This window comes from Chiloscyllium plagiosum, chromosome 16, assembly GCF_004010195.1.
Source record: "Chiloscyllium plagiosum isolate BGI_BamShark_2017 chromosome 16, ASM401019v2, whole genome shotgun sequence".
NCBI lineage: Eukaryota > Metazoa > Chordata > Chondrichthyes > Orectolobiformes > Hemiscylliidae > Chiloscyllium > Chiloscyllium plagiosum.
Window position 1 is genome coordinate 65,619,179 of NC_057725.1, and position 14,711 is coordinate 65,633,889.

At 43.4% G+C, this 14,711-nt stretch overlaps 1 protein-coding gene across 1 annotated transcript in view; it reads left to right on the top strand.

The window, feature by feature from the left end:
- Window positions 1-14,711, top strand: part of LOC122558116 (astacin-like metalloendopeptidase) — a 200,940-nt gene that overhangs the window by 178,440 nt on the left and 7,789 nt on the right. Inside the window, exon 13 of the mRNA XM_043706434.1 lies at window positions 8,827-9,067. Coding sequence (XP_043562369.1) covers window positions 8,827-9,067 — 241 coding nt within the window. The remainder of the gene's footprint in view (window positions 1-8,826; window positions 9,068-14,711) is intronic.

The window sequence follows — 14,711 nt, forward strand, 5'->3', positions numbered from 1 at the left end:
CCGGGGCAGTCAGATTTGTGGATTTTGGGCAGGAGGTAGAAATGGGCGGTGCGGGGTTGAGGGACTATGAGGTTGGAGGCGGTGGATGGGAGATCCCCTGAGGTGATGAGGTTATGGATGGTCTGGGAGATGATGGTTTGGTGGTGGGAGGTGGGGTCATGGTCAAGGAGACACCTCCTCCTACTGCCCCTCGACAGTCTGTGCCAGGACCTTGCCTCCATGTACCATCGAGTCCCTGCTGTGGATCTACGGCAGCCTCATTCTGGACACCAAACTCCGCCACAGCTAACACCACCATCTGAAAACCTGGGTTGAAGTAGCAGAGGAGGCCAGCAGCCACAGGAGTATCTGGAAGACCTGCTTAAATGTTGCAACAAGCTGAGGAACATTCACCCTGTAAAGCTGAGTGACAAATCTTGTTGCTCAAGTGCTGCACAACTATTGGAAGTTTTTTGAGAGTGTTGTGAATTGCAAGTGGGGATTGTGCAGTGGTCAGAATATGTAATCACCTGCATGACTTAAAACGACTGGTGGATGGCGATGAGTGGAAAGAAAGAGTTTCTCAGAAACAGCTTTGTCAGTGGTTAGGCTGGCTACATGCGAGAAGAGTTCAAGTGTAAGAGTTAGTCTTTCTGAAGATGAGTCTAATCATTTCTCCATTCTCTTTTTAGTAGAAGGCCTCCACTGAGAGGTTGTTGCCAAGGTGTGTTTAACCTGATATTTATGATGACAGTAAAGGATATCATTCTGCATCTGCCAAGCACCAGGAGTGAAGAACTGTTGGTTATGGCAAGGCTGAGTTTTGGGCTGGGAAATGGGTGGGAAACTTAGAGGCATTTGTTGAGTCGAAGATATAGATAGGGGAATGGGTTTAGATGTTCAGCAGTGGAAGAGGAAGGAATGTATGTGTCTTCTGTACAGGATGTTTTCTGTTGTGGGAGGATCTAGAACTAGTGGTCATTGTTTGAAAATAAGGGATCATCCATATAAAATAGGTGAGAAGAAGTACTTTGTCACAGAGGGTAGTGAGTCTTTGGAACTGTTTTCCTCAAAGAGGGGTAGAAGCAGAGCTGAATATAGATAGATCTTGATAAACAGGTGGTGAGGGATTATCAGGGTATGCAAGATTGTGGAGTAATCAGATCAGCCAAGATTTTATTGAAAGGTAGAGCAGGCTTGAGGAGCCGGGTATCCTACTCCCACTCGAATTCGCATGTTCGCATGATCACTCCGTGTCATGACAAGGATACCATTGGGGGAAATGACCATTTCGGGGAAAGTGGCAGTAACCAAGTCGGTGGCACTACAACTGGCTCTGGGGCACAGTGGGAAAGACTAAAGGTAAACAAGACCTTAGTGATAGGCGACTCGATAATTAGAAGGACAGATAGGAGATTCCATGGCCGCAAGTGGGAATCCAGGATGGTGTGTTGCCTCCCAGCTGCCACAATCCAGAATGTGTCAAGGGTGAGGGTGAGCAACCAGAAGTCATTGTGCACGTTGGCATAAACGACATAGGCAGAAAAAGAGATGAGGCCCTGCAGAGTGGTTATATATAGATAGGAAAAAAGTGAGAAAAAAAAACCAGGACCTCGTTGGTGATAGTCTCCAGATTGCTTCCATTGCCATATGGCAGATGAATGTTTGGCTAAAGAATTGGTGCAGGGGGCAGGGATTCCGATTTTTAGATCATTGGGATCTTTTCTGGGGCAGAGGTGACCTGTTCAAGCGATACAGGTTGCACCTGAACTGGAGGAGGACCAATATCTTGGTAGTCAGGTTTGCTAGTTCTGCAAGGGAGGGTTTAAACTAGATTGGCAGGGGATTGGGATCCTCAACAGCAGGGAGGCAAGTGCAAGACTGGATGGAGATATGGTAATCAGAAATAGTAATTTGAAGAATCAGGTCAGGCTGGAACATGACATGGAGCAAGGAATGCTTGTTGGATTAAATTGTATTTATTTCAAAAGGGCTGACAAATAAGGCCTGTGAACTCAGGGTATCCGTAGTTACGTGGCATTGCAATATTATAGCCATTATAGAAACATGGCTAAAGGAGGGACAAGACTGGGAGCTTAATGTGCCAGGATACAGGTACTTTAGGCAGGACAGAGGTGGTGGAAGGAGGGGAGGGGGAGTTGTATTTTTGATTAAGGTGTGTATCACTGCAGCAGTCAGAGATGAAATAATTGAAGGATCATCCAGTGAGTCTTTGTGGGTGGAGCTAAGAAATAACAAGGGGATAGTGCCGTTATTGGGGTTGTACTATAGGCCTCCAAATAGTCAACAGGAATTAGAGGAATAAATATACAGGGAGTTTGGAGAGACTTGCAGGAACAAAAGGGTTGTCATACTAGGGAATTTTCATTTTCCTAACATAGACTGGGATTGCCAGAGCGTTAAGGGCTTAGATGGGGTAGAATTTGTTAAATGTGTTCAGGAAAGTTTCCTCAAGCTGTATAGAGAGTTTCCTCAAGCTGTATGTACTTGTGAGGGGGCAAAACTCAACTTACTTTTGGGAAATAGGGCAGGACAGGTGACGTAGGTGACAGTGGGGTAGCGCTTTGGGATCAGTGACAATAGTTCTATAATTTTAAAATAGTTATGGAGAGGGTTAAAACTGGTCCACAGGTTCAAGTTCTAAATGGGGGCAAGGCAAATTTTGATAGAATTAGATAGGAAACTGCAGGGGGTTGATTGGAGTAGTTTGATTGCAGGCAAAGGGACCTCTGGCAAGTGGGAAGCCTTTAAAAGTGAGATAGCTAGAGTTCAAGATCTATATGTTCCAGTGAGGGTGAAGGTCAAGGTTGGCAGGAATAAGGAACCCTGGATGACACGAGAGATATTGAGGCTTTGATCAGGGTCAGTGCTGGACCCGTTACTGTTTGTTATCTATATCAATGATTTGGATGAGAATGTACAAGGCATGATTAGTAAGTTTGCAGATGACACTAAAATAGGCAGTATAGTGGACAATGAAGAAGGTTATCAGAAATTGCAGCAGGAGCTTGATCAGCTGGGAAAGTGGGTCAAGAATATTTCAAATGGAGTCTAATATAGATAAGTGTGAGGTCTTCCATTTTGGAAAGTCAAATCACGGTAGAAGTTTCATAATGAATGTAGGACTTTAAGAAGTGTTGTGGAGCAGAGAGATCTTGGAGTTCAGCTTCATTGTTCTTTGAAAGTGGAACCACAGGTAGACAGGGCAGTGGATAAAAATGGAGAGGTCTAGGAAGGGGAGGGAGAAGTCTGATATAGATAAGTGTGAGGTCTTCCATTTTGGAAAGTCAAATCACGGTAGAAGTTTCATAGTGAATGTAGGACTTTAAGAAGTGTTGTGGAGCAGAGAGATCTTGGAGTTCAGCTTCATTGTTCTTTGAAAGTGGAACCACAGGTAGACAGGGCAGTGAAGGGGGCTTTTGGCACACTGGCCTTCAGTCAGGGCATTGAGTATAGAAGTTGGAAAGATATGTTGCAGTTGTACAGGATATTTGTGAGGCTGCACTTGGAGTACTGTGATCAGTTTTGGTAGCCTTGCTTTGGAAGGATGTTGTTAAAATGGAAAGAATGCAGATGAAATTTACAAGGATGGTGCCAGGACTCAATGATCTGAGTTATAGGGAGAGGTTGGACAAGCCAGGATGTTTTTCTTTAGAGCGCAGGAGACTGAGGGAGGACCTTATAGAAGTGTATACAATCATGAGAGGCATGGATAGGATGAATGTACTCAGTCTTTTTCCCAGGGTTGGGGAATTGAGGACTAGAGGGCAGTAGTTTAAGGTTAGAGGAGAAAGAATGAAAGTGAAACTGAGGGGCAACATTTTTATGGAGATGGTGGTATGCATACGGAATGAGCTGCCAGTGGAAGTGGTTGAGGCGGCTACATAAACAACATTTAAAAGGCATTCGGACAAATACATAAATAGGAAGGGATTAAAAGAATTTGGGTCAAGTGCAGGGAAATGGGGTTAGTGTGGACAGACATTTTTGTCAGCATGGACCAGTTTGGGACTGAAGGGCCTGTTTCTGTGCTGTAGGACTCTATGACAGGGTAGGTGACTGAGGTGTCAGTGGCGGGGCACTTTAGATCCAGCAACCATAACTAGTTTTGAAAGAATGATGGAAAAGGATACATAGATCTAAAAGTTGAAGTTCTAAATTGGAGGAAGGCCAATTTTGATGGTATTAGGCAATAACCTTTAATAGCTGATTGGGGGCAGATGTTCACCAGTAAAGGGACGGCTGGAAAATGGGAAGTCTTCAAAAATGAGATAACAAGAGTCCGCCTGTTTTAATGTCATCATCATTCCTGTTAGGGTGAAAGACAAAGCTGGTAGTGTAGGGAATGCTGGATTATGAGAGAAATTGAGGTTTTGCTTAAGAAAAAGAAGGAAGCATATATCAGGTTTAGATAGCAGAGATTCCTTAGAATAGTACAAAGGCAGTAGGCATACACTTAAGTGGGAAATCAGGAGGTCAAAAAGAAGACATGAGATACCTTTGACAAATAGGGTTAAGGACAATCCAAAGGGATTCTATAAATACATTAAGGACAAAAAGGTAACTAGGGAGAGAATAGGGCCCTTCAAAGATCAACAAGGCAGCCTTTGTGTGGAGCCGCAGGAGATGGGGGAGATACTAAACCAGTACTTTGCATCAGTGTTTACGGTGGAGAAGGACATGGAAGATATAGAATGTGGGCAAATAGATTAGACATTTTAAAATGTCCATATCACAGGGGAGGAGGTGCTGGATGTCTTAAAACAAATCAAGGTGGATAAATCCCAAGGACCTGATCAGGTGTACACTAGAACTTTGTGGGAAGCGAGGGAAGTGATTGCTGGGCCCTTTGCTGAGATATTTGTATTATCGATAGTCACAGGTGAGGTGGGGGAAGACCGGAGGTTGGCTAACATGGTGCCACTGTTTAAGAATGGTGGTAAGGACAAGCCAGGGAACTATGGACCAGTGAGCCTAACATTGGTGGTGGGCAAGTTTTTGGAGGGAATCCTGAGGGACAGGATGTACATGTATTTGGAAAGACAGGACTGATTAGGGATAGTCAACATGGCTTTGTGTGTGGGAAATCATGTCTCATGAACTTGATTGAGTTTTTTTGAAGAAGTAACGGAGAAGATTGATAAGGGCAGAGCGGTGGATGTGATCTATATATCACTTTAGTAAGGCGTTCGACAAGGTTCCCCATGGGAGACTGTTGAGCAAGGTTAGATCTCATGGAACTTGCCATTTGGATACAGAACTGGCTTAAAGGTAGAAGACAGAGGGTGGTGGTGGAGGGTTGCCTTTCAGACTGGAGACCTGTGACCAGCAGAATGCCACAAGGATCGGTGCTGGACCCACTGCTTTTCATCATTTATATAAATGGTCTGTATGTGAACATAGCTGAAAATGTGTTGCTGGAAAAGCGCAGCAGGTCAGGCAGCATCCAAAGAACAGGAGAATCGACGTTTCGGGCATAATTCCTGAAGAAGGGCTTATGCCCGAAAAGCGATTCTCCTGCTCCTTGGATGCTGCCTGACCTGCTGCGCTTTTCCAGCAACACATTTTCAGCTCTGATCTCCAGCATCTGCAGTCCTCACTTTCTCCTGTATGTGAACATAGCAGGTATAGTTTGGAAGTTTGCAGATGACACCAAAATTGGAGCTGTAGTGGAAGCAAAGAAGGTTACCTCAGAGTACAATGGGATCTTGATCTGATGGGCCAGTGGGCCGAGGAGTAACAGATGGAGTTTAATTTAGATAAATGTGAGGTGCTGCATTTTGGAAAGGGAAATCAGAGCAGGACTTATACACTTAATGGTAAGGTCCTGGGGAATGTTGCTGAACAAAGAGACCATGGAGTGCAGGTTCATAGCTCCTTGAAACTGAAATAGCAGGTAGATAGGATAGTGAAGAAGGCATTTGGTATGCTTTCCTTTATTGGTCAGAGTAATGAATACAGCAGTTGGGAGGTCATGTTGCGTTAGGCCACTTTTGGAATATTGTGTGCAGTTCTGGTTTCTCTCCTAATAGAAGGATGTTGTGAAACTGAAAGGGTTCAGAAAAGATTGACAAGGATATTGCGGGAGTTGGAGGGTTTGAGCTATAGGGGAGAGGCTGAATAGGCTGGGGCTGTTTTCCCTGGAGTGTCAGATGCTGAGGTTTTCAAAGCATGGATAGGGTAAATATATGACTCTGTATGTCTGAGATGCAGCATTCTCTTACTCAACCTTTTCTAGAGGCTGGAATGATGCAAATCTTGGAGACAGTATCGACTGCAGCTGCTAGAAGGCAGAGTCAATAGATGTGAAGCTGGAAAAGTGCAGCAGGTCAGGCAGTGCTTGAGGAGCAGGAAAGTCAATGTTCCAGGCTGAATTTGTCTGCAGAATTCATCCATTAATCATTACTGAAAGTACCCAAAACAGCCTTATTCAAATCTCCCAGCTTAGAATATTCAAACAGTGCAATCCTCCAGAAAAAAAAATTCAATTAGCAAGACTTTGTGCACCTGATCCTGTCAGGTGTTTGGTTCTAACATTGCAATTATAATACTTGCTCTGCACCATGGGAAGGGAAAACTATTTTTTATCAAATAAAGCTTCATGTCCTGATGAAGGCAGCCCGAAACGTTGACTTTCCTATCTCTTGGTTGCTGTCTGACCTGCTGTACTTTTCCAGTTTCACATCTATTGACTATGATGCAAATCTTACTTGTTCTGCAAATAACTCTCTTTTTACACAGAGTTGGGAACCTTTAGAATTCGCTACCATAGAGGCTGTGGAAAACTCTGCCTCTGCGTATATTTAAAGTAGATTAAAATTTTGATTATCAATGTCATACAAGATTATGAAGATAATGTGGGTAAAAGACATCGAAATGTTTGATCAGCCATAGTCATATTAAATGGTGAAGCAGGCTTGATAGGCTGAATGGCATACTTCTGTTCCTATGTTCGCACAGCTCCTTGGTTTTAAGATGTACTTTTATTTTCAGTTCACAGTCCAAAAATAAAGGAAGTAAAGAGATGTAGTCTTTCAGACATCACAGATGATAGTGCAGAAGCTACAGTTTGCCAAAGATGCATGTGACTCTTGAGCATGGCTTTCAATAAATCAAACTGTTTTTCAAAAGCAGCTGATGATTATGACTGTGCCTAAACTGTTCGCTTAGGAAGACAAAGATACTCCAATGACCAGCATCAAGCTCTGATTTTACCCCACCCAGTGTAACTGTGAATGACATGACCCTGAAGGCTGCAGATAACTGTACTGATCTTAAAGGTCCTATCTCCAGAAGTGTTTACATTGACAGGAAAGCAACAAATAATTATGACAGAGAAAGCTCAGCCTTTCACAACTTATGCAAGAGACTATGGAGAAAATAACATACAAAACTTTCAACAAAACCTGCTGAATGTACCATTATCTGCTCTTCTGTATGTCTGTGAGAAATGCATCACCTCCTGAAGACCAATGAAGTCATTGGTCCACATGAGATGCATATAGACTATCATAGGTACAAATGGGAGAACAAAGTCCCAGCGCTAAGACATGAACTTCAATGAACATAAATAACTGGAATTGAAGTATTCATTCGCAGAGCTCAGCTCAAGTGTAGTGGGTATGCAGTAAATATGACCTAGCTTGATGTAATAATGTGCCATTGCCTGGGAAATACCTGAAGAATCTTCCACTCATGTATGGAAAGAGCCCAAAGCAAATGGTGTTGGGTGTCCACTTGTCCAACTTGAACTAACCTCTCTTGCCAGGATCATGGAAAGGGACATCATTCTGTCCCAGTTGATTTTCTGAAAACATTAGATCTCTGACAGTTGTTCATACTCCACTTGTAAACTCTTTATAAAGACCTTCCTTGGAAGGACTCGATGTTGGTCCCTGTATCCTTCTGCCCTTGCACAACACCAGGTGTCTTACACACTTAGTCAGAAGAGCACACACATGCCTGATATATATCTTCTTAGTTTTCTAGTTCTCCTCCTCACTGGTGGAGTTTCATTCAGTATATACAATTTAGTAACCCCTGAACTCCCAGTTGGAGATCTCAAAATCAGGGATCCTGCTTGACGGAATATGGAAAAGAAAATGCCTGCCATTTGAATTACCAATTAACCATTTGTTTAATTAAGAATGTAGGTATCCAGTTTCATACCTTATGTCTCACAGCAGACTGGTGCGAATCTGAACGTCAATTCAAAGTGGTTTTCATAAATAAAAACAGTATTTTGAATCCAGAAATTTGATCATAGATCATGAAATAATCTTTTAAAGCAATTTAATACACCATCAGTTGTTAGTTTTCATATTCGGTTCCGAGTTTTGAATCATATTCAAACTGAGTCAAACTGATTAAAAGGCAAATAGAAAATTGCACGAGGTGATCTTATTGGGGTCCCTTCTCCAAGCCTGTGAAAGAAAAGCATCAATGATTATCTATAATAAAAACAAAATGCTATAGAAACTCAGGTGTGGCAGCATCTGTGAAGCAATAAGCCATTAATATTTCAGTTCTCTTCTACACTTTCAGTTTTCATTTCTTTTAAAATTTCCAGCATTTGCAATATTTTGCTTTGGCCATATTAGACAGGGATCATTTTTCTTTGACAGTGTTAATAAAAGTCAGGAAAGTACAAATAAGGCAAGAAAATTGATTTAAAAATCTAATTCACTGGGCAAAATATAATTTTTAAAATAACTGCTCAATAGAATACTAAGTTGTCTGCCTCTCTGAGATATTTCCTGTTTACATTGATTTTTGAAACTCCTTAAAAATTTTAAATGACTCCCTAACATTATTGTTCCTCAACAGGTTGTTCTTGAAATTACAACATACAATTTTCAACAATCTATCAAATGTATAGATGCCTACCTTGAAATTCATGATGTCTCTGTAGCACCCCCCATCAAAAGAGGAATATTCTGTGGAAAAAGACCAATACCTGTGATTGAGGGCATTGCCCTTTTGATAGAATTCAGTCATCCTGGATCAAAGACACAACCTGGACTCAGAATTGACTATAAATGCGTTGCTAATCCAACTGAAAGAAAAGGTAAGATAATCAGCGCATCAAAGTAAATTTTTCAAGACTTTTTGCCTTTAAAATCACTAGCTGATCTCAAAGTCATATATAGAATAAGATCTCAAAATAATTTATTTATTGAGGGCGGCACGGTGGCTCCGTGGTTAGCACTGCTGCCTCACAGCACCAGGGACCCGGGATCGATTCCAGCCTCGGGTGACTGTGTGGAGTTTGCACTTTCTCCCTATGTCTACATGGGTTTCCTCCCACAATCCAAAAAGATATGCAGGCCAGGTGAATTGGCCATGCTAAATTGCCCATAGTGTTAGGAAAGGGGAATGGGTCTGGGTAGGTTATTCTTTGGAGGTCGGTGTGGACTTGTTGGGCCGAAGGGCCTGTTTCCATACTGTAGAGAATCTAAACTAATTTAATCTAATCTAATGGAAGGGGAAGCATGGTGACTTAGTAGTTCGTTTCCAGCCTTGAGCAACTGTTTGTGTGGAGTTTGCACATTTTTGCCATGTTTGCATAAGTTTCTTTCAGATGCCCCAGTTTCCTCCCACATTCCAAAGATGTGCAGTTTAGGTGAATTGACCATAGTAAATGTGGGGTTACAGAGATGGGAAGGTGGGGGGTGGGGGGGGGCGGGGGTATTCAATGGGTTGGTACAGATGTGATAGACTGAATGGCCTCTTACCACTCTATGTGTTTCAATGATTCTGTGAAGTGGTTTAGCTGAAGTTAAGCAAACAAGTGTATCTATAATTTTTCTTAGCTTTGATTTTTGCATAGATAATTCACTGCTTCGGGTGCACCTGGTATACTAAGACTCTAAAGTAGAGCTGCAGAAGCATATGCACACCTGCTGGAAATGTACTGCTTTCTATGTTGGTTGAAAGTGTGACTTGTGTTAGGAGAATTCACTGGCAACATTTAAAGTGAAAACAAATTCAGATTTAGAACCTGCATTCATACAAGACACATTTTCTGTGTTTTACCTGTACATTCTAAACGCAAAGTACAATGGCAAGAACGTTTCCTGAGCAACAGTACTCAAAGAGTGGTCCTTACAGGTTATTTGTTCATTTATTGGGGTTGATAAAATATGGAGCTGGTAAAAGCACAGCAAGTCAACCGTCAACAGAGGAGCTGGAGAGTCAACATTTCAGGAAGGACCCTTTATCAGGACTGGGGAGGAGGAGGAAGGGGATGAGGCTGGGGGAAAGGTATGTGGGATGGCAATAGGTAGACACAGGTAGGAGGTGATTGTGATTGGTCAGTAAGAAGGGTGCAGCAGATAGGTGGGAAGGAAAATGGACAGGTCAGGTTAGGTCAAGGGGGTGGGGCGGAGAGGGAGGGATGGTCCTGAGATGAGGTAGGGGGTGGGGAGATTTGGAAGCTGATGAATCTGATGTTGAGGCCATGAGGTTGTAAGTGCCCGAGGCAGAAGATGAGGCGTTCTTCCTCCAGTTCGCGCATTGCCTTACTTTGACAGTGGAGGAGGCCCACAATGGACATGTCGTTGGAGAACTGTTCAAGCTCCTTGTGGGAGCATGAGGTAGTGCTGAGAAAGTGGAGGAAAAGGTGGGGGATAGTGCCAATGTAGCTGCAGAAGAGGGACAAACCCACAAAGAGACATGCATAGCTTGGAACGATAGCCAGCCCTCTGATTTGTAGGAAGTGGGAGGATTCAAAGGAAATATTGTTTAGGGTGAGGGCCAGTTCCACTAAGCGAATAAGTGTGTCGGTGGAGGGGGACTGGTTGGGACTGCAGGAGAGGAAGAAGTGGAGGGATTTTCGGCAGTCTTGGTGGGGCATACAGGTGTACAGAGACTGGATGTCAATGGTGATGATGAAGTGTTGGGAGTCTTAGAATTGAATGTCATGGAAAGGGTAGAGGACCTGGCTGGTGTCTCACAGTTCATCACCTTCACCCTTACCTTTCATCCTCATCTCAAATTCACCTGGACCATTTCTGACACCTCCTTCCCCTTCCTCTCCGCCTCCATCTCCAGTAACTGACTTAGCACCGGCATCTAGTTCAAACCAACCAACTCCCATAACTACCTCGATTACACCTCCTCCCACCCTCCTTCCTGCAAAAATGTGATCCCATACTCCCAGTTCCTCCACCTCTCCCATATCTGGATGAGCAATTCTACTCTGGGACATCCCAGATATCCTCTTACTTCAAGGACCGTAATTTCCCCTCCCCTCAGCTGCATCTCCTCCATCTCCCACACCCTTGCTCTCAAATGCACTCCCCTCCCTCCCCCCCCCAACCATAACAAAGATAGAGTGCCTCGGTCCTCACATTCCACCCCACCAATCTACAAATCCAATGCATCATCCAATCCAAATCCTCTGCTATTTTCGCCACCTGCAATCTGACCCCACCACCAAAAAGATGTTTCCTTTCCCACTCCTAAGTGCTTTCTGCAGGAACAGTTCCCTCCGCGACTCACTCATTAGGTCCACATTCCCTACCAATCTCTCCTCCACACGTGGCACATTTCCCTGTGGCCGTAGGATGTGCAATATCTGCCAGCACACCTCCCCTCTTATTTCTATCCAAGGTCCCGAAGAATCTTTCCACGTTTGGCAGAGATTCACCTTCGTTTCCTCTTAACCTGATTTACTGCATCCTTTGCATTGGAGAGAGTGCAAACCCGGGGACCGGTTCAGGGAACATCTATGATTTGCATGCTCCGATCCACCTCACCTCCCAGTTGTCAGCCATTTCAACTCCCCCTCCCACTCCCAGTTCCCCAACGTCATGATAATCCTGGGCCACCTCCACTGTCAAAATATGGTAACACGCAAACTGGAGGAAGAACACATCATCTTCTGCCTCGGGCGCTTACAGCCTTATGGCCTCAACATTGGATTCACCAGCTTCCAAATCTCTCCAACCCCCACCTCATCCCAGGTCCAGCCCTCCATCTCTGCCCAATCTCCTTGACCTGACCTTACCTGACCATCTTCTTCCTTCCCACCTATCCACTCCACCTTTCCACTGACCAACCAGAATCACCACTTACCAGAATCCATCTGTCACCATTCCACCTACTTTTTCCCCAGCCCCACCCTCCCACTCTATTTATTTCTCAGCCTCCTTCCCCCTCCCCAGTCCTGATGAAAGGTCCGACTTGAAACATCAATTGTCCTGCTCCTCACCTACTGTGCTTTCGCCACTCCATGTTTTATCGAGTCTGACTTTCTAGCATCTGCAGTTCTCATTACCTCCAATTTGTTCATTTATTATACTGTTTGCCTTGTAGACATTTTCTGTTTAGGTCTTCACTCTTCAAAGTTCACTTTGTCTGCAGATATTTTTAATCAAACTGTTCAGTAATGTTATTGGACAATACTGGAGAAAGTGGGACTTGTACCCCAGGCCCCTTCACTCAGAGGCAGGGGCACTATAACTGCACCACCACTAAAAACCTGCTTCCTGCTGCACATGGTATTCCCAGCCTGTCTCCCATCATACAGGACATACGGATTTTTTTTCCAGCTGTTGTTATTGGCTGAACAAATTGTCTATAAGTTTGAATGGTTTGTTTTAACTGTGACGGACTATGTTTTCTTTTAATTATGAACTTACATGTTATGACAAACATCCAGACAGGTGGGGCTTCCATTCAGCCCCTCAGGTTCAGAAGGACACTTCCACATTGCTTCCAGAGATATTTTCTTACCAACCTATTTAGAGATGTTATTACACACCTCTGGAGCAAGTGGGACTTGAACCCGGACCTTTTGGCTCAGAGGAAGAGAACCATTGTGCAATTGTCTGTATAAGGATCAGGTGAAGAACATGAATGAAATGAACTGATGGTAAAAGATCATGTTGTAAGAATGTTTTGATTGGTGTAAATCTGGGAGAGGTATGCATGTGGTACTGCTCATCCAAAGATTGTGCTTTTACAAGGACCAGGAGACATTCACTGAGTACCCTGTCAATCTGGACAGTCAGTATCAGAGTTTGAACCATCTGAATTTACAGCCATAATGGCTGCTCTTCTGAATTGGCAAAATAGAACACACCACATTCTGCAGGCCCTTTAACCCTCCTATGAGGATTTGGGCTGTTATGTTGGACCTGGCTAGAGTCTGCTGGAGTGCAAAGTGAGGTAAACTAAAGTACATAGACTCTGAGCTACACTCTAGAAGTCCTTTCTTGACCTGATTTGATATCACCTGATAAAGGAGCGTTGCTCCGAAAGCTAGTGTGTTTCCAATTAAACCTGTTGGACTATAACCTGGTGTGTGATTTTTAACTTTCTTGACCTGAGTGGTGTGTATGAGTCAAAAAATGTGGCACTGGAAAAACACAGCCAGTCAGGCAGCATCCGAGGAGCAGGAGAGTTGATGTTTTGAGCATAAAGCTCTTCATCAGAAATGTGATGCTGCCTGACCAGCCATGCTTTTCCAGTGCCACACCTTTTGACTCTGATCACCAGCATCTGCAGTCCTCACTTTCTCCTGAGTGGTGTGTATGGCCATGCTGTAGGCTATTCCAATCTGACACCCCTTTCTGTCTTGCACTAGTGTCTCATAATGGCTTATTATTCCTTCATGTTGTCTTCATCAATCTAACAATCACAGATGTGCCTGACCATGACAGTATCATGAAGAGTGACCAGTGCACAATCCAGTGGACCAGTTTTGGAGTGTAGGAGTCATTAGCATGAGGACAACTCTCTGATTGTCTCCTAAACAGATAAAAAAAAGTGTGTAAATAGTACAGAGGCAGAAGCCTCCAGTCTGCAAAAGGCAGCATCTCTTTTTCTTTCTGTCTGCTGTGAAGTGAGGAAGGATTACGAAAATAGTGTAGCTTAACACAGCTAAAGAGCTGATGTAGAGGGGAGGATTTCAGATTTTTGGATCTTTGGAAACTCTTCCAAGACAGGTGGGACCTGTATAAAAAGGACAGGTTGCATCTGAACTGGAAGGGCACCAACATTCTGGTGGGAAGGTTTACTAGTGCGACTTGGCTCATTTAAATTAACATGGTAGAGGGCTGGGAACCAAAGCAGGTCAGAATGTGAACAGAAGGTACAGGTTAACAGGATAAACATGCCGGGCCCGTCTAATAAGAAATTATAGAAGATCAAAATGTGAGTTGGAAGTTGGAGTAAATGATAAAGATGAGGCTCAGTGTTGTCAGGAATTAATAAATAAGGATAGAGAGTGTGAAAAGTATAGTGTACAAAAAATATTAAAAGAGAAAGACAAATCCTTAGAACATATTTAATAACCTTGTACCTAATTGCCCGCAGTATTCAGAATAAAATTGATGAGATGACGGCACAAATAGAGACAAATGGGTATGGCCTGGTGGGGATTACTGAAAAATGGTTACAGAAAGGTCAGGGCTAGGACTTAAATGTCCCACAATGCTCAGTATTCCAAAACTAGAAGGAGATGGAGGTGGAATTGCTTTATTGATTAAGGATGACATCAAGCCTTCAAGCCTGGCACTAAGGAGCAAAATGTTGAATGAGTCTGGGTGGAAATAAAAAGCAAGGAAAGAAACCCGTTGGTAAGAGTAATTTACAGGCCCCAAAAAATACTTCCAAAGTAGGGCATAGTATAAACCAGGAAATAATGAGGGCTCGTGAGATGGGCACAATGGTAATTATAGGTGATTTTAACATGCATATTGGCT